Below are 18,918 nucleotides of genomic sequence, written 5' to 3' on the forward strand. Positions count from 1 at the left end.
CTGTTATGCAGTTTTAGACTGAAGCCTTGCTATTATTGACCTCTGTACTGTTCTTCTGGGATGCATTGATATTCTGCTCCTCCCATTTTGTCACACGCCTGATCCAATCTCTGTGTTTAATGAGCCATCGCTCTCATTCTCTGGATTTGATCTAAGCGTACTGACAATGGCTATGTGTTGCTGTCTCCCATAATCCTTCGGGTTCCCTGGGTCACATCAAAATCAACAATGCCACTGAATGGTGGAACAGGTCATTGGAGTCAAACTATACAAAGTTGCCATTTGTTTTTTAGGTTGCAAGATGTGACTGAAAATGTCAAACCATACCTGATAAAACAATCCCTTAAGATGTTGACTTTGCATTAGGCAGCGTTGTTTGTCTGCTCTCAGTGTAATCTTTGCTTTATCTTGAGGACTGCAAGCTCATGGAAGTCTCTTCTTGGTAGAACAGTCAGCATGTCACCTGGAGGTCGTGGATAAATAAACAAGAGGATTTAATGTGGCGAGTACAAGTACAAATTGAACTCTGAACTACTTTGTTTTATCTAGCGAAGTGGAGACGGCCCATGACACAATGCTATTAAGCAGACACAAATTATCCCAGTGGAGCAGGGAGCGTTTGATGGATATGGAGGGTAGTCTTTATACTTCTGTGCTCAATGAGCAGTGCAAATCCAGTTTGTGACTGCCATCAGGGTAGATTCTAGGATTTCAGCCTTTGTGGGGCCCAACCGTTTTGGGCCCCATTTAAAATATGAGCTTCTGGCTCTGAAGAATGTTTCTTGCTTTGAGAGTGAGAGGTCGTAAGTTTGAATGTTGAATATAACAAATGTTTTAGGTACCGACAAGGACAGGATTTCATATAAAGCATAGGAACTGTTTTCAACGAGAAACGATCACAAAGAGCTCCACTAAATGGCCACAGCTGCAGCAAAAAGTAAAGATGTGTGATAACAATTTACATTCTTGTCAGGGACTATGGCGTTTTGTTAGAGAGCATCAGTGGTTCCTTTACTCAAGAACAAACACAGTGCAAGCCGTGATGTCCAATTCACGGAAAATTATGCTAATTCAAATTTTTTCAAATCGAATACGTTAATTATGCAGAACCATGACTGACTGATTCCTCAATTATTATTTTTTGGTTCAAGTGGACCTGGAATTGTTACAATGATAAGTATACTTTAATATACCTGTTTCTATCTCCATTTAGGTGACATGATGAAACCATAAAGCCTTTTGCCTTTTTCCACCAAAACAGGTGAAATATTTAAAAAAAAAAAAAAATTATTGATTGTTCGCTTCATTGGTTTATCTTTTTTTATTATTATTTATTTATTTTATATTTTATCTATTTTGTATTTATTCTTTTACAAAATAGGGTGACATTTATACAGCACAAATTTAATAAAAAATTATATATATATATATATATATATATATATATATATATATATATATATATATATATATATATATATATATATAATTGACAACTGAATCTACTAAACATACTAAATCTCCCTTGTATTTGGTCTGGAGCCCTGTTGCGTAATCATAGATTTTTAAGGGGCTTACAGATTGATTGCAGATTTTTAAGAGGACCAAGATGAAATTGAGATCTACAAATCTAATCAAAACTGTTATTATAAATAAAAAAATAACGGTATGCTTAGTTATTTATCAGTAAGGTACTAAAACAAAAACTACATTTATTTAGATTATTTTATGTATTTATTTTTTTTATAGAAAACCGGTAGTTGCAGACTAAATGATTGGCAGTTGCTGGACAAGGGAGGAGCCACAGTCTCACAGATGAGTCCTCTCCATTATCATAAACTACCTCCGCCCACCCGACCGTGGATCTCTCTCTAGCTCGCTCGCTCTCTCTCTCTCTCTCTCTCTCTCTCTCTCTCTCTCCTCGTCTCTCTTTCCTCTGTTAATTCAGTTCTGGACAGCGCCGGGTACTGATGCTGCTGCCCGTGTAGTCGCATCTATCCTGGGGGCCTCCTCCCACTCATCACAGCTCGAGAATCCGCATGTAGAGCCGCTCGGTCTCTGTCGCAGAAAAGTCTCCGCAGTACTGCATCGGAATAAGGGCTCAGTGCAAAAAACCTTCTTCAACTGTATTCGTGGCTGTGAGTGCGGCGCTTTTCTGCATCAGCGCGAAGGAAGTTCTGTTCAGTCGTGCGGCGGGTGATGCTCTGAGATGCGTCGTGTTTAGCGCACGGAACCCCGATTTATTCGCCGAGACGGGAGAATAGAAAATTGTATGAGGCGCATTTTAACTTTGTCTGATACTGATTCGGATTTGCTTGGGAGATCTTGAGCATCAGGATGTTTTGACGGACGCTCTCCAAACGGGTTACTGAAGATTTCGCCTCCAACAGAAGCGCATCCGAGGCAAAAAAAAAAAAAAGAAGAAGCATCGCCTGACAGTTTGAAAGGAGGACAAGCAGCCTCTCTGCACAGGATTTAAAACTACCGTCGCTTCGGCATTTTTCTGAACCTAACGAGGATAGATTTTAACGGAGGGAGAGATGAAAGTTTTTCCGGCAGTATTGTTTCTGATCACATTTTGGAGTCTGGAGTGGGAGCCTGTGCTTCCCGATTCAATTATTCACATTGGTAAGTTGAGATCTCGGATGCACCATCAGTGACTGTGATCCACCAGTACACTCGTTTCCACGTTGAAAAGATCTGTGCGCTGTCGTGCAATTCGTTGAGATGTTTAACGTGCGTTTATCGAGCGGATGCATAGATGCCTTTAAATAAGGTTTCGACTGTAACATCGGGTTAGAGAGATGAAAATCTCCATGTGTCCTCATCAATGCGTCTATTATGTAGTCTATACGGTGGGTGAGAACAGGTGGTTTGACTGGAAGCTGTTCCTCGCAACGTCGCATTGTATGCGCGCCACGTTATGGACAACGTTAAAAAAACACACACACAAACTTGGATTTGCAGAAATCGAGAGTATTGGTAATACTCTTCGTAAAAGGGCTGAGCGAACGTGTGCGTGCGTGTGCGCGTGCATGCTTTAGCGATGGGTACGAGGATTGGCACCGCGCGCGAGATCGGATAGGGTCCAAGAGAGGTCTTAAATCAGAGCTGTAAAAGAGAGGGTTCCTCCGAGGTGCCACTGTGTGGAGGTGGAGGCCGGGGTGCTGGGGATTTGGCAGGAGTCAGTTTGGCGTGGGAGCGCGCGCGTGTTTAATTTAATTAAAGCTTGGTGCACTAAACAAATAAATATTGTAGCGCATGTGTTTCTGGCTAGGTGACGTGTGCGTGCCTCAAAGTTGGTTAAATAAGTCACGCGTTATGCAGGCATGAATAAAACATGCCCAAATGATCCATTGGGGGCTACATGTGATTCACAAGAGTGGAAATGGACAATGTGATGAAATGATGGGGCTAGCATTGTGCGTTTGGGTATGTCAGGGATAAAAATATGTATATGAAATATAATATAGACTATAAACAAGACGACAATAGTTGTACTTTAAAGTACAATTGTTGAGTAAAAAAGTTTGATTTGGCTTGTAATGTGTGGATTGTGGTTCATTTCTTGACAAAAGTTATTTTTTTGTGTATTCTACGTTATTTAGTTAATATTGCGCGTTCGTTTTAGTGTTGTTTGTGTATTTATGAGTAGCACTGTGCTCTGGTGTTTGGTCAGATGATGGAGAGGCTGCTTGCAATGATCTTTAAATCCTCACGTGACCTTCTATTGTACCACTTGTAACCACTCGTAACAAACACACACACACACACACACACACACACACACACACACACACACACACACACATATATATATATATATATATATATATATATATATATATATATATATATATACTTGCAGTGACGTAACCCATTTACTAAAAGCATATTTAATACGTATCATTGTATTTTTTTTTTGTCTAGTATCATCAACATATTAACGGTAAAGATCTGGCAAAGACAGTTGTCAATTTTTCTTTATTAATTTTTTTTCTATATCACGTAGTAGCTACGTAGGATATATTGAGCATCTGATCGACGAACGTTAGGCTAATTTCCCGACAAACAATTTTTACTTAATGCAGTGCACATCTAGCATAGCAAACAGGTGGATTTTCTTAATCTAAAATGATCACATATGCTTCTTTGCACACTCCTCTACTTTATGTGATACAAAAGCAGATGAATACACGTTCACGCCTTCCCTTTCAGCTGCACCATGCAATGCTTTTACGCGTTTCAGGAGTCTCGCTGAGAATAGACCGTTTTGCCTGTCATTAGTAATGCCCTCCTAATCTTTTCTCTGCAATAGCTTCGTGAAAACGTGACGTCATTTGCATGCGAAAACGACATCGTTTCTTTTCGGAGAGACGACTGATGAAGGCATTTTATCACACGCGCTTTACTTGATTGCAGAGGAGCCTTCTAATGATGTGCACACCAAGAGAAGTATCTCGGGCGCCGTGCGCTGCATCGCAATGCTGCAGCTCCTTTAGGAGCCCATTGAGAAAGTCACAGTGATTTATGTGTGTGGAAAGCCCAGAGTGTCCAGCAGTATGCGGGTGCACCTCCTAACCGACCAAGTGTCAGGAGACGGCGTAAGCCAGCTTTGAAGCTGGGTCCAATCTAGAGATTGATTCTTTGGTAATTATCACAACATTAGTACAGACGGTTGGTTTGGCCACTAGTCCTTGAGGAAATTTGATCAAGGTTCCTATCTCGCCACCTAGTGGCTGCGTTGCTCTCCCCAAACTTGTACTGCTGGGGTATTCAAACTTCTTCAGGTTGAAGGGCTTTGGCACCACTGTTACATTCATTGAATATTATTTATACATAAACTGGGTAATAGGACAATTATTGTTCGATCTACCATTTTTGGTGAAGTAAATGTATAACATATGATCTTATTATGTTTATTTACTTCCCAAAAACAATTTTCAGACCTTCTACCGCACCGATTGCAGACCCCCTGTTGCAGAGCCCTGCTCTTTCCACTTCTAAGAATGCTTTCTGAAGGATATTTGCGTTCATCATCTTGTGTTTGAGCCGTATAGTGATGCCTTCAAAGATACGCTATGTAATATTAATTTTTTTTTTTCCCCTCAGATGCACATTTTTGGGCGTCTAATTGGTTGGGAGCTCGTGATATAAATCTTGCAGTACCCGTTTCACTCGAAAGAAGTCTGCTCACCACAGTCTATGTTCACAATAGATGTAGAGTGTGGACTAGATTTTGTCTGCGACAGTTTTAATGGTGTGGATCGCCCTCATTCTGAGGAAGATTTGACATATTGAGAGCACGTCTGGGGCTCTTAGGGGATATCACAACACTCTCCACTGACAGTATGTGTTTTCGGTCTGGCTGAAGCTTCTTTGTAATGTAGGTTGCGTGTATGACATTTATTGCGCAACTGAAGAGAATAGACAGGGGGGGGGATATCAAAGCTGGTCGGGGAATCAAATCATTATCCCTTTCCTCTGCACAGTCATGGTTAGTTACATGCTAAACTCTAAAGCCAGAGGAAATTGTAGAATATAATCCTGAGCATTGCATTGTAGGTGGGACAGATGGGTAGTGCCATTTCGTCGGTCTATTTCTGGACCGAACTGCTGTGGCCCCCATCCCAAGAACATGGTGATAATGAGATGTGCTAGCCTGCAGACTATCCTTCATAGTGATGCTTAAGCGCTCTCTCGCTGTCCTTCTTTGTAGTCCTACAATATAAAATAGAGGTAATGAGGAGCGATGCTTGTAAAGGTCTTGTAATTACAAGAAGTGCTTTGAAATGTGTTTGTTTTGATTGGATGGCTGTATTGTGTCTGCTCAGGTGTTGTAACAGATAATGAAAAGTTGAAACGCTAGATATAGAAGGCTTCTGAAGATGATTAGGTGATTAGTTTTAGGCTGGGGTTATTATTGTGGCATTAGCAGAGCAAATCCTTTTGTTTTAGTGGAAATGTTCTCAATTAACTGGCACGTTGTGGAACATTCTGAGTTTCGGATGCAGTTAGAAGCATAGTTTCTGTAATTGGCGTTTCCTCAAGTTGCCAGATATAGTACATAAGTACAAAAATGCACCTTTCATTCTCAGTGGACTCGAGATGTTTTATTATTATTTTAAGGGCATGGGTAATTAAGCCGACGTGGCCCTGCTTTCGTTTCTTTCGGCTGATGAAAGGAGTAATTGTATTGAAAACACAGTGAAGGTGTTACAAAATAAAGGTTGTCCTCTAGAGGTGCAACATTTGCATTTCTTACTCTGGAATTTGTCCCAGACCCATTAGGGAACTCTTGATCTTTTATGCTTCTAAATCACTAATCTGCAGTTTAGAGGAACCCTGCAAAGATCATTTGGAATTTTGGATGAATTGTGGGGAATGATATTGGCATTTTTTCGGTTTCCCTCTCTTAGTTTGTAACATTTAATTGTCCGTTATGTGATTATCACATAATGGCATGTGCTTCATGAACAATGTTTACGTCTGTCTGCCTGTCTGTTGGAGTCTGAGGACTTTTATTGGGTGTTTTTGGACAATGTTTATTACTCTTACTGAAGCTTCATTTGCTTAATCAAAAATACAGCTAAAATAATCATTATTGTGAAATAATATACCATTATAATATTAGTTATTATATATTATACCATATTAATGACTTAATTATCCTTCAGAAATCATTCTAATATGTTAATTTGATGTTAAAAGCAGCATTTATTTGAAATGGTAATCTTTTGTAGCATTTTAAAAGTCTTTACTGTCACTTTTGATCAATTTAATTTAGGCTAATCTTGCTGAATAAAAGATTTAATTTCTCAAAAATGAAGAGTTCATTTGCAAAAACAGATAACTCCCTTTTTAACAAATCTCAAAAATCATGTTTCTTTCATTGTGCATTCCAATTAATCTCCATCAAATCGCAGTTTTTTTTTTTAACTAGGTAAAAAAAAACAGCTAACTGACACAATAAGACAATACAAACATCATTTTTTGGGGGGTTATCTGTTTTTGCAAATAAACTCTTCTGATTCCTTCATGTGAAAATACTTTAGGTTTATTCATGTTTTTAAACCTAGAGTCTTTAACCCCCCCAAAATACTGATATTAAACTTTGGGTATGTGTGCTGAATTTTATTTACAGTTGATTGTTTTTGATTTTCAGGTCTCATAAGATTATGAGAATAAATCTTCAGTGTGTTTTTGAGATTAGAGCTCTGAGATTTCTCCAGCTCCAACCCGAACACGAGGTCTAATGGGGAGTTATTATGTTAGCAGAACACATGAGGAGAAAGTTTGCTTGAACGCGTCTGTCTTTGTGTGCTCTCGTTTGTTTCAGTCTAACACATTACTTTGAAGTTTCGGGAAAGATCTTCCCGCTGTCATGAAATTTTGAGAACGTGAGGGACGTGTTTTTCCTCTTTTGTCTCATTGAATTCATGACACCAAGACGTTGAGTGATTTCCTGTGTGTTTAGCACAGAGGCTCCCAGTCGATTGCAGTGCGGCGCTACGCTGAACACGTCAATCAAGCCTTGCTGCGGGCGTTACGGTTTGTTACAGTGTTGCAATTACAATACATGCGCTTGAAAAGAGTGTTTCGCCTCACTAACCGCTACTCGATCGTCCATAATATCCTCATGCAAATGCGAGGCTTGTATTGTAATAATGTCAGCTGAACGCAAAACTTTGGGTGGCTCCTGACTAACACATGCTGTTACTCGAAGAAAGACGTTTTATCCGGTGTAAGATTTCTAAAACTCTTCGAATCTGTGCAGATGAAATAAGACGTCAGGTTTCCTGTAAACAAGCATACTGTAATACCGCGTAGCCACCTTTCAAGCACCGCTCTAAAGGGAGCGAGTCCCCTTTGAGAACTTGTGTCTCTGATCATTGCTCGCTCTTGCACAGGGAGCCTTGGGCCTCCTCCTTTGACTTTCCTCTCTCTCTGTAGCTTTCTATTTCTCTCTTTCTTCCCACCTGCTCGCTCAGTCCCCTTCAATAGCTTTCTGCTCTGATCTGCTTCGAAAGCACACAAGTTTTGTGATTGAATTTCTTATGCAGTCAGTTCCCTGTAGGGGGCAGTAGCGAGGCTGGATGTATGAAATACTACGCTGTCACATGCTTGTTTACTGTCATCTCGTTGTGAATCACAGTCATTTGCAGGTAGCTGGTTGCTGAGGAAGAAAATGCTTCACCCGTACTGCAGGAAATACTTTTTTTCTTTTCTCAGACATTTGATTTTATTGCTTTCTCGTGACAAACTTGGTTTCGCTCTATCTTTCGCCATCTCTCTCGCTCGCGCATCCTGATTAAAACAGTAAAATTCTCCTTATGCCTCTATTAAAAAAAAGAAAAGCTGTCTTCTCATTTGCATAGAATGGGTTTGGCTTTTTTTCTCTCTTCGTTAGAAGCCTGTTTTTGCCTCACTGTAAAAAAAGAAAAAAAAAACCGTCATGTCACATTTATGTGATTTGTGTGGAATTAAGTCTAAACTGTAAGATATAAAGTGCCAGTTATGAGAAATAATGTTGTAATTATAGGAAATGATAACAATTGTGAGATATAAAAATGCAATTGAGTGATTGTTATAAATAAAGGCGCAATTTTGAGAAATATTAAAAAATGATTGTAAGGTATAAAGTCTCATTTGTGAGATACAAATTCTGAATTATTAGAAATGTGATAATAGTCACAATTATGTGAAATGGTCGTAACTGTGAGATTTAAAAGTATAACTGTGAGGGTGTGAAGTCTCAATTATGAGATGTAGTCACAATTATGAGAAATACAGTCACAGTAGTAAAATATTAAAATGTAATTGTAATGTATAAAGTCTCGATTGTGAGATAATATCCCAATTGTTTTAAATGAAGTCACAATTATGAGAAATGGTCACAATTATGAGATATAAAAGTGCAATTCTGAGAAATCAAGGCTCAATTGTGAGGCAAATTTCACATGATCTAAAATAGTCACAATTACGAGAAACGGTCGCTATTATGATAAATAGTTAGAGATGTGAGATTTCTAATTGTGAAGTGTGTAGTCACAATTATGAGAAATGGTGAGAATCGTTAGATATTAAAATGTAATTAATTAATAAACAAGAATGTCTTAGCTGTGAGTGCATCTGCAGTGACCTTTATTTAATTTCTTTGATTTGGAAACAGGCTTCCATCATGTTTTGTTGGTAGATATAAATATATTTGTACATGCTAAATAAAACAAGTTTTGAATTGTGCTGCAATACTTATGCAAATGCCTTATTCAATTACTCTGTTCTAAGCATAAGTCTTGTAAATCTTAAAAAGTTAATCTTTAAATCCTCTTTGGAAAAAGCCTGGTCTAAATCGTGTGGATATTGTTGTTTAGTCTCACTAATTCCTCTGATTTTTCCTGACCCTGAAATGAGGCATCTGCCTTTGTTCTCCGTAAAAGTCAATTCCCTACTTATGCCTCTGTAGACCCTTGCCTCATTATTTTTGAGACCTCTGCTTAGGTCAATAAAGGTAACAAAGTGACAGCACACACACATAATGCCATTTTAACGACTGGAAACAATAGCAGCTCCAAGGTAACTGCGAATAAGACGGAGAGATGCAATTTAGTTATGAGGATGTGATTGTGTCTTTCCGGTATTAAATCAGGTGCGTTTATCCCAAGCAAACAGGAAATGAAAATCGGAATGTAGAGCAACAACAACAACAACAAGAACATGAACATAGAATGGAGTTGTTTAAAAGTGTAGTTGTTTTCTGCAGCGATGTCCTGTGTGTTCCTTTAGTACCGAAGGCAGTGAAACCACTGTACATTCATGCTGAGAAAATGGAAGTCAGTGGGACGTTACTTCTAGACACTGCTGCTGGATAATAGGGCTTTGTTCCAATAGGCAAGACTGCATCAGCTTCAAGGCTCGGATCCCAGCCAGGGAAGTGCAGGGCTAAAACACTGATCTCAGGCTCTTTGCTAGAGATTCTGCATTTTTGTTGCTTTGTAATGTTGCTCTTGGGACAACCTCCATTTCGATTTAATGCACCATGAAAAGAGGATAAACCCTTCCCTTTAGGGTAGGAGAGAGGAGGAAAAGTCGGTTGTGTTGTTTACTTGAGGCGACCGTGTGGTAACATGATTCATGAGAACCAAACTCGGTCCCAAACTGCATCTGCTTTAATGTACTTATTGGCAACTTTAAGCTTCCTGTAACTCGTGTCAAACAGGGTTCCTCATCATGTGCTGGATAAAACCGTGCATTGAAGAGGGACGGCTATTTGTGAGTGCTTAACACTGGGATACAATTTAAGACTGTGCTCAAACCAGTCAGAATCCATTTTGCTTTTTGCCAGAATCGTCGCTGTATTTGATGATGAGTGCATTACTGATGCAGGAGCTATGAGCGATTTGATGATTTGCTCCAAAAAAAGTGTTTTAAGAATGCAGAAGCATCCGAAATGAGATGTGCTGCTTTTTTCTCTTTCAGCTTCTACGCCGTAAAAGCATGATTTTAAAATAACACCGTACTTACGGTTGCACATTTTATTTCATGATTATAGTGTGAGGCAAGAACGAAGCTTTACTTAAGTGTTGAATCAGGTGACTTTTGAAAGGTAGTACAAACAAAATGCATTTCATGTTAAGCTCGCAAAAACAATAAGCAGCATGACCCACTTAGTCACGCATTGTAGAATAGCCTACTGTGATAATTCTATGTGGGTGTTCACACTGTACACTACTGTTCAGAATTACTGGTTACTATTTAAAAATACGGTAAAATTTGTAAAATATTACATTTTAAAATTTGCTTTTTTTTTTCGTAAAACATTCTAAAATGTTCATGTAGTTTTTTGCTGTGATAATGAGTCTGAATTTTCATTACTTCAGTCTTCAGTGGCACAGGATCCTTTAGAAATCATTTTAACATGCTGATTTGGTGATCAAAAAGCATTTATTATTATGAATGTTGGGTTAGGGTTAGGGTTAGTTAGTAGGGTTAGTATATGTGTTGTTTGGGCCGGTGTGCCTAACTTACATCATTCTTTGAACAAATCTTGCTGTTTTTGCCAAAAAAACAGATCCATACCAGAATTGACACTTTCAGGGAACTCAACCTACAGGTTGCTTAATTATAGTTATCTATGCATATTGAACTAATAAAAAAATATCCCTGCTTTATCTTTAAACAGGTCCTTGCTCTTCTGTAACTTCCTCTATATTTCTGTCACCAACTGTAAGGTGCAATTATCTTTCTGGATCTTTTACCTTTAGCAGCTTTCTTACACTTTGACTCTCAGCTCTGTGCTTGAGCTCATCTGACTTTCATTGCTGCTCTCGGTTTGATTACTTCATAAGCCTTAGCCATTTCCAAATGACCCCCTCTGTAGTCTGGGAGATCTCCTGTTTAACCTCCGCTCCCACCCCAGTCTCACAGCTTCAAACAGCCCCTTTGACCTACTCCATCATCCCCTTCTCATCCTCCTGGAGCCTTGAGCTTCGCTCTCATTTGCACTGTTTAATGTCGTGTGACCACCCAGTCATCAACGTTTTGGCTGGCTAGTTTTGATCTCCAGTTGATTTCCCATTGGTTTCCTTCATAACTCATTGCATGTTCCTTCATCTCTACTGTATGTGCTGCTTTACGTCCTGTGATCTTTGATGCAAGTGAAAATTCAGCGTCTTTAGATGATGTCCTTACACTTGGCTGTCAACCGACAAACAGTTGTGTTGTGGCTAAGCGCTGCTGTTTTTATGTAATTCACACATTGCTTGTGAAGCGCTCGGATGACGTGGCGTCGGCAATGCCATATGGGCACTGAAGCGTAATGACCTAAATACATTTGCAATATTAATTTGTGTCCGTATTGAATATTTTAGCTATTTCACAACACCACACTTTTTCACCCAAGCTAAAAATTTCTCCAAGTGACTTGAAAATACAATGTCCCTACAGATTTTAGGTCTATAAACCCCCCAACCCCCATCGTGTTATAGTCTGATAATTGGCTTGTGCCACCAAACCGGTGCTATTATAAGGGCAATTTGAGAGCTGGGTGGACCAATCTAATTGAAGAGCAAGTGTTAGGAGAGAGAGGCCTAAAATGGGCAAACGGGGACGGAATGACGCATTGCGTGTCTCTCGGAGCGAAATTAGCTGTGTTTTGTGGATTGTTTGATCTGCTTGCAGCGTACTGTCAGTCTGTCACACAGCCAGTCCGCTGTGCAATTTGCCACCATGTTGAGCCACCATCTACTCAGCTCTCATTTAGAGAGTATCCCCATTCTGCTCACATTCATGTCATCTAACAGGGAAATTGCTTTTCTTGTTATCGGATATCGCTCTTCACATGAAGCTCAGCATAGACGTTCGTGCTTAAAGGAATAAGCATTTAGAGAAAATCCAGTGTGTTTATCATAACGGGCTTTGAGATTACACTGGGGATATTATTAGAACTGTATGTTACAATTATAGAATGTATATCAGTCTTCATTTGAGATTATAGCATTCTTTCATCAGTCTCCATCACTCATATTATGGATACGCATACAAATGATTGCATAAAAGCTGTTCATGAAATATTTTCAAAGCTGTTCTCTTGCTAGGACTCACGCTGTTTATACCTGGGGGTCAAGGTTTTGCTGGTTAGCATGGCCTCATTAACTCCCGCTTCTCTAACTATACCATCTGGTTCGAAAAATCTCTCTCCATTTGCAGTCATTCAAAGGCAACTGTGGCAACAGTGTGGTCTGATAAAAATAATTTAAAAAATACATGATTAATATTTCATTTTATTTTGGCAGAGAGGGTGTATAGATGTCTTGCATCATGAAGGTGTTGGGAATGTAACCATTTTCCTACAGCTGAATAGTAATTGGTCACATGGCGTTTGTCGCAAGGTCCATCCAAGCAAGTGTCAATGTAAATAAAAGAGGATGCTAATGGATGGTGTTCTCCAGAATTTGTCGATCTCCTTGTTTTCTATCAGCAGTAATATACATTTTGAAAATAGATGTCTTAAATGCTGGCTCTAACAACTGTTGCACGTCGATGGCCTGCAGGAGGATGTGGGCGTAATGTAATTTCCATATGGAATCGCAAGGGGAAAACAACAGATTGGAGACTGTCGCTGTTAGCGGTTGTTGCCCTTTCCAAAGCGTTGGCATTTTCGTCGGTCAGTTTGTCCCTTGTTTCCTCTGGTCAGTTCAAATTGTGCTAGTTGTGTTTTTCTGTCCAGCTGGGAGGACACTGATGTAGTCTGAAGTCCCTTGAGAGAGTCTGATCACAGGCCTTAAAATTGCTTTAGAGGAATCAAAAAAAGCTGCTTACTCAAAAATGCACCGCCTGCTTCGCCTTTATTGGGTAGTCAAAGTTTCCAGTCTCACGATGACTTGTTGAGTCACTAGCTAATCGAAATTTGAATGTAAGTTAATTTGCACTGATTGCCGAATGCAGAGTTTTTGAGAGTTTAAGTGGGGAAACCCATTGGCTGATGCAAAGACTCGAAATACACTTTTTATTCTCCATCTTCTTCATAGTAGTTCCACACCCCTTTGCCGTGCACTCTGGCCACCCATCTTTCCACTGATAATTGGATCCTGGAAAAAGCTCAGTGCAAAACTACTTTACATAGCTTTCTAAATCAGAACATGGGATTCCAGTGCACTTCAATATTGCATTTGAACACTATGTGAGTGGATGAAATATTCATACCTCCAAAATGACTTTAATATGGGCATCTTTCTAGAAGCGTGAGAGTAGAATTTGAACTAATCTGGCTTTCATTTCATATCTAATGATATTTCAATGCATCTGTTCATCTAACCGACATCTGAGCTAAAATGACATATGCTAAGTTTAGCTCTGTGGACACAGTAGTTTAATAGTTCAAACATTTTGGTAGATCTTAACAGTATTTATATCCGTCTTTTAATCAGACATGAAAAACATCAACTACTTCATGCTGTGTAGAGAGTAAAAGCACAGGATGCTAATAAGATTAGAAGCTAACTTTGTCAAGACTGTAGCAGTTGCATGGTTAATGCCTCGTAATCCTTTAGTAGTGGAAATGGAAACTTGGAATTTTCTAGTAGTTCTAAGATCAAAAGATTGAGTCGTTCCAGTTCTGTACTATCCAAATTCTGCTAAATTAATACTGTAGCTGAAATATTATCAAGACACTTGCAGTAGAGTCACTTATTAGCAAATCAAAATAAGCTACAGTGTTGGTGTGCACGTAATCAAATGTAGCAGCACTACTACCTTAACTGCATTTTCATTAGTGTGACAGTAGCTCAGCTTTCCCGATAATAAGCAATGTAGTGACACAACATGGTATATTGCTACTTTATGTGTACTGAGGCAAACATCCTCTCTCGTATAATGCATGTCAAGTTTGAAAGTGTGTTTTGCAACCCAAGCTTAATTGGAAAAAAATGTGAAGCATGTAAAAATAAATAAAAAAATAAAGTAATAAAAAATCACTTTCATGCTTACGATGCTAAAGGAGCTTTCGTTTTGTTTCTCCCTGAAACAAATCAACTTTAATCTTTGATCTACATTGTTTGTTGTACATATTACTGAAAAATCCAGTCAGTGATGCTAAAAGTTGAATTCTTTGATAAATTTTAAAATTAATGTACCACCTAAACTAGTTTTTGGATAGTTCACCCAAAAATAAAAAATTGCACTGCTTGGTGTGTTTTTTTGCAAAGAGAGGAATACACACATATGTGCCATGAACGTGAATTAACTTCTGACACTGAAAAGAAATTGTTGAATAAAGTTGTTATTTTTGTTTCATGGTTAAACCACTTATGTCACATGGACTATTTTAACAATGTCCTCACTACGTTTCTGTGCCTTGAATGTAGTAGTTGCTTTCTATGTAGGTTCAGAAAGCTATTGGATGTAATCCATATCATAATTTGGGTTCTGAAGGTCGTACATGTTCGGAGCGACATGAGTGTGAGTAGACTAAATAATGATAGAATTTTCATTTTTGAGTGAAAGCTTAAAGCCTAATCGATAGTGTGAATAAGCAAATACAAGATTTAATCATTCCATAAATAAATAATTCTGAAGCAACTATGGCAACTTCTGCTTGCTGAACTGTAATGCTGTATCAGGTGAGCTACTGAGCAAGTTTACTTCATGAAAAAAGCCATATATGGAGCTGGTTATGTGACGTAGACACCAAAATGTATTAGTTTAAACATCACTGTAAAAATGCTTTAAGGTCACAGCATAATACTGTGCATAAAACCACGCAAAAATAATTGTATTAATTAGTAATTTGACTCACAATGTGTGTGAAAAAGAATAAAAGTTGTTGCCTTTTACTAAATGGCAGTTGACTGTAGGTATAGATACATTCTTCGAGAAAAAAAAATAGGCCTGTTTTTTCCAGCTTCCCTATGCTGCAAACTAGTTCCAGACTGTCATATATTTTAAAGATTGATTAAAAAACAAACAAACATGAATGTAGTTACTGTAATACATTTTTATTAGTAGCTTAGCTAGCGAATTTTCCAAAGTGGTAGCTTAACTGTAGCTGATATTTTAAACAGTTGGTAGCTTTGGCAAGATGCAATTTTAAAGTAGCTTCAGAAAAATTAGCTTTTTCATATTGCTTGTCTCCTCGTCTCCACACAGGGTAAAAATTTCAGAGCAATCAAAATTCAATTAAAAAGATTGTCACACGGTGTCAGATTTACTGATTTCTGAAGGAAATGTGTCACGAGAGACACCCCGTGGGTTGTCATCTCTCTCACTGTGATGTGCTGCTGTGCCTTTCAGTGTTGATGCTGAGCTTACAGCTACACTGTTTGATTTTCATACAAGGTGTGTCTTGGTCTGCATGAGTAATAAAATGAGAGAGAGAGTACAATATATGGTGCATTTTATAATGGAGCAGCAGTAAAAATGATTGTGCATGTGCTCTGTGTGCAGGTATACGCCTGGCTGCACTGCTCATCTTTCTTATTCCAGCTTTGAAATTGCACTTGTTGACCAAGTAAATAAGACCCAGTTGTAGACCATCTTTTTCAAGCTACCTTCAAAGATGATTGAGTGCCTGGTCGAATAGTCATTAACCTTTGTGCTTGTAACAAGTCTTCATTATCTCAGATGTTATGTTCTCATAAAGGAAGCACTATGAAGCTTTTGCAAATCACCCGAGCTTAATGGTGGTATTATTACAGTAACAATAAATTATGTTGATTTGTGTTTTGTCCTTTTAAAATGAAGGGAAATGAAATAGATATTCAACAAAAAATGTTCTGCTCTCTGAAAAGCAGGAGCATAAATCACTTTGTCACAGCTCTGATGTAGATAAGCATGGGAAGCCATGTATATTTTGAAAAGCTACAAATTTACATATATTTGTGTGTGTGTATGTGTGTGTATGTATGTATGTATGTATATATAAACATAAAATTAAGAAATATTAATATTGTGGGCATTATTTTTGGATCAATTTAATGCATCAGTATAATGCATCCTTAGCAAAAAAAAAAAAAAAAAAAAATACTGTAGCTATTAAATCCTGTTGTGTGTGTGTGTGTGTGTGTGTGTGTGTATCAATCTTATTATTATAAGCAAAACTGTCTGCACTGGAAAAGATCCTCTGGTTCAGTTGATGAAAACTGTAATACTAAACAGCTACTCACCGTTTTATTTTTCCCATCTGATTGCAGCAAAATTATTTTGTTTACAAATGCTGTGTGCATGTTGATTTTAAAGTATTTTTATTTTTTATGTGGATATATGTGATGTTTCCTGTCTCTTAATGAGATTACCTACCTGATGTACAAAAGTGTAGTTCTCAAGGAAAACAATCTCAGGCGTCATTACTTCTCTAAGCACACACAACAACACGCTATACATAAGCGTGAGATGAATAGCTCAGGCTCAAAAGAATTCTGTCTCTGCATCAATAACTATATAAATCACAGTTGTAATGGTTAGCTAATTTGAGTCGATTCGAGGATTCCAATCTTGACGGGCTCCTACCTGAGTATGAAGAAATGCTTCTTTCTTCCTTCAAAGAATAAAGTTAATCAGGAAGACAGAGACAGGGTTTGATAAATGGAGAGAGCTAGAACGTAAACACAAGTCGAGCCATTTGTTTTTTCCCCCCAAATCAATTTCAGAAATGCCAAATGGGCAGCTTTAGCAGGCCTCGGCTCTGAGACGCATCTCAAAAAAAAAAAAAAAATATGAAAACAATACAGTCTGATGGAGCACTGAGAAAAAGCAAACAGACTGATTTAATTATGACATCGCCTGTGGTATCTGAGGGATGACGAGCACTAATGGCTGAGCCCGGCCTCGCACGACGTGTAATCTGGGACTTGTTTGTTTATCTTTTTTCCCTACTGAGGTGACGATCTACAGTAAGCAGAGCGCAGATTAATGAGATGTCATCTGATGAGATTGCCATGAGAAACCACCGGAGAGATCTGGATCTACAGTAGAGTGCATGTGTTGAGTCAGTATTCGCTGTGATTTAGTTTCTGTGCCTTGAATTTTGACTGCTTTAGGGACCATGACAGGATGATGGGCTGAGGTCTTGTTCTTTGTAGTGTCTGTGGAATATGTTGAGTGTTATAAGAAACCGAATGCATTTATGTGGCTATAAGGAACAAAAATAGATTTATTTGCAGGCTTTGGTGCGTAAAAATACAGCACTAAAGTGTTTATTGCTACTTAAAGGCGTTTATGTTAAGTCTTTGCCACGCATGAAACGACTCATGATTTTAATGATAGGAAAATACCTGTACATGTTGTTTTTAATTACATTTATATCATATTTAGCACAGAGACTTCAACTAAATCCAGTTGATATTTTTAGCTGTTAACGTTCATTTTTCATCAAGGGATTTAACGCATTAAGGCATAATTTGCTTGTTATTTATTTATTTTTTTTACACTAAATAGCACTCGATTCAATTTAATCCTTTTTGCTGTTGTCACAAGAATAGCCTGTTCTGTCACAATGATCTGTAAATAATAAGTGTCTCTTTAGAGTATGTTAATTATTCATCATCAAAATCGCAGAGAGCAGTCTTGCCATGGTAACTTGCATTTTTACAGCTTTTTTTTTTTTATCTGTAGAGCAGATACCAATAAAATTAGCATACGGTAATACACAACTTTATGACACCTAATGAGTGGGTGTGTGAAATTGATGCAACCTGTCAAAACCTATGAAGTTAATATATGATATGAAGTTAGTGAAAGTTAGAAGTGAGTTTTGGAGTTTGTGATAACTGGTCTCTTTGCTGTCAAGAGAAAGTTAAATGCGTAGTTGTTTCTAATTATTTTTCCAGATGTTTATCCTGCATTTGCTGAAAATAAGGAAAAGTTGAATAAATGCATTGCAGATGAAAGCATATCATCCTCAGTGACAGATTAGTGACATCATGTTACTAGAAACTTGAAATGCTCATCTTTGCCATCAATGTTTATTTGCTTTCAATCAAAGACAATTTCTTCTCATGTGAATGATGACACAGGAATGAAGGATTGACTGACTAACGTTGTTTGTAAGATAAAAGAAAGTGCTTTTGATTTTCATTATGGAACTTTTTTTTGTGTTTGTTCAAAAAAGTTTGTAATTTTAATGTAAATCTACAGTATTCAAATCCAAATAACCTCAATATTTTCTGAAAAGTTGGAAAGCATAACAGTCAAAAGTTTGGGGTCAGTAAGGTTTGATTTGATTAAATAATTGATTGTTTGATTGAATGAAGAGGTCATTATAATATAGTTAAATATGAATACAAGATTAAAACAATTGTTTTTTTAATATATTTTAACATGTTGTTTATTCCTCTAAAGGGTCGCTTTCATAAATGTAATGAATCTATGCTTATTTTATTTTTATTTCTCCAAGACTTGTCACGTATATAAAAACCATGCAGA

General features: G+C 37.9%; 1 protein-coding gene across 4 annotated transcripts in view; it reads left to right on the forward strand.

Moving 5' to 3' along the window:
- Positions 1–1,886: 1,886 nt before the first annotated feature.
- The window catches only part of grid2 (glutamate receptor, ionotropic, delta 2), a 313,350-nt gene continuing 296,318 nt past the window's right edge, over positions 1,887–18,918 (forward strand). For 2 of the 4 annotated variants that reach the window (XR_006251662.1, XR_006251663.1), the window contains exon 1: positions 1,888–2,628. Coding sequence is in view for 2 of the 4 variants with exons in the window: in XM_043247756.1 (XP_043103691.1) it covers positions 2,541–2,628 (88 nt within the window). In the remaining 2 variants the exon portion in view is untranslated. Of the gene's footprint in view, positions 2,629–18,918 lie in introns of all 4 variants that reach the window. The other 2 variants (XM_043247756.1, XM_043247755.1) reach the window with 2 other exon arrangements.

Source organism: Puntigrus tetrazona, chromosome 8 (assembly GCF_018831695.1).
Source record: "Puntigrus tetrazona isolate hp1 chromosome 8, ASM1883169v1, whole genome shotgun sequence".
Lineage (NCBI taxonomy): Eukaryota > Metazoa > Chordata > Actinopteri > Cypriniformes > Cyprinidae > Puntigrus > Puntigrus tetrazona.